The sequence below is a fragment of the Buceros rhinoceros genome, unplaced genomic scaffold (assembly GCF_000710305.1).
Source record: "Buceros rhinoceros silvestris isolate BGI_N320 unplaced genomic scaffold, ASM71030v1 scaffold1551, whole genome shotgun sequence".
In the NCBI taxonomy this organism is placed as follows: Eukaryota; Metazoa; Chordata; class Aves; order Bucerotiformes; family Bucerotidae; genus Buceros; species Buceros rhinoceros.
Window position 1 is genome coordinate 69,276 of NW_010393516.1, and position 1,118 is coordinate 70,393.

A 1,118-nucleotide genomic window follows, 5' to 3' on the forward strand; every position below is an offset into this window, starting at 1 on the left:
ACTGAGCCAGCTTCTGCTAAAATCCTCTTCCGTGATGGCTTTGAGACAGAAGGTAGTGATTTTCTCTGGCGAATAAGCAGTATTTACTCTGCAAGTTGATTTTTCTTTTATGAAATAAATATACTTTACACTTCTACTGGGTTAAGCACATACATTAATGTTTCTCAGATGTCCTTTATTTCTATGTTTTCTGATTTTATGGAACTAATATTAAAACCAACATGATTAATATAACAATGAGAAATTCTTTCTGTAAGACGTTGTATGTGACTCGGTCATTGCAACACATTTATCAAAGCAGGTCATACGTTCTGGTTGTTAGAAGCATTAGGAGTAGAGACAAAAAACGCATGTTCTGGGGAATGTGGAATTATTCTTGTTTCAATATGTCTGCTGGGAAAGCAAATCTGTAGCCCGTAGCTAGGGCTCAGGCTGTGGAAAAGGCCGAGTCTGACTCTGGAAGTCTCTGCTTTCAGTGTTTCTTCATGACTGAAAGTGAAGCTGTGCAAATATCTGTGTTATACTTGACTGGTCAGGCAAGGTGTAAAACATCAATTGCTTTTTGTAAAAAATATAAAATTACTAATAACAGTTTTCTAGCATTGAAGGTATTTCACACATCAGAAAGCTACTGAGGTAGAAAGTAACTCCAGTAACTCTAGCCCAGGTTGCCCTGAGAGGTGAGAGAAGCCCCATCTCTGGAACCATTCCAGGTGAGGTTGGGCCTTGGTGCTCTACTCAACCTGCTCTAGTTGCAGATGTCCCTGCCCCCTGCAGGGGGTTGGACTGGGTGAGCTTTGAAGGTCCCTTCCAACCCAAACCTGTCTGTGATTCTACATCTGACAGTGTTAATAGCATGCTTACCCTATTCCAAAAAGTAGGTGACGCCCTAAAGATATACCACATTCTTGTATTTGGTATGGAGAGAGAGAACAGGTCCCAGCCAGTAGTATACATATTTGTTGATTGATTCCTCTAAGTGGAGGAAAGCAAGTAATTAACTGGGGAGAGAGGGAAGCTGTGTGCAGAAAAGTGAAAGTAGCAACTGGGCATTCTTAATGTCATCCCAAATCTATGATTCTGCTAATAAAAAAGAGGAAAATTCAAGTTCAAGCCAG

At 40.5% G+C, this 1,118-nt stretch overlaps 1 protein-coding gene across 1 annotated transcript in view; it reads left to right on the plus strand.

Annotated features, from left to right (window-relative positions):
• LOC104501107 (fibrocystin-like) overlaps positions 1–1,118 on the plus strand; it is a gene marked incomplete at its 3' end in the record, with an annotated part of 97,597 nt that overhangs the window by 22,498 nt on the left and 73,981 nt on the right. Inside the window, exon 17 of the mRNA XM_010144861.1 lies at positions 1–52. This exon is cut by the window's left edge and continues 10 nt beyond it. Within this exon, the coding sequence (XP_010143163.1) occupies positions 1–52 (52 nt within the window). The remainder of the gene's footprint in view (positions 53–1,118) is intronic.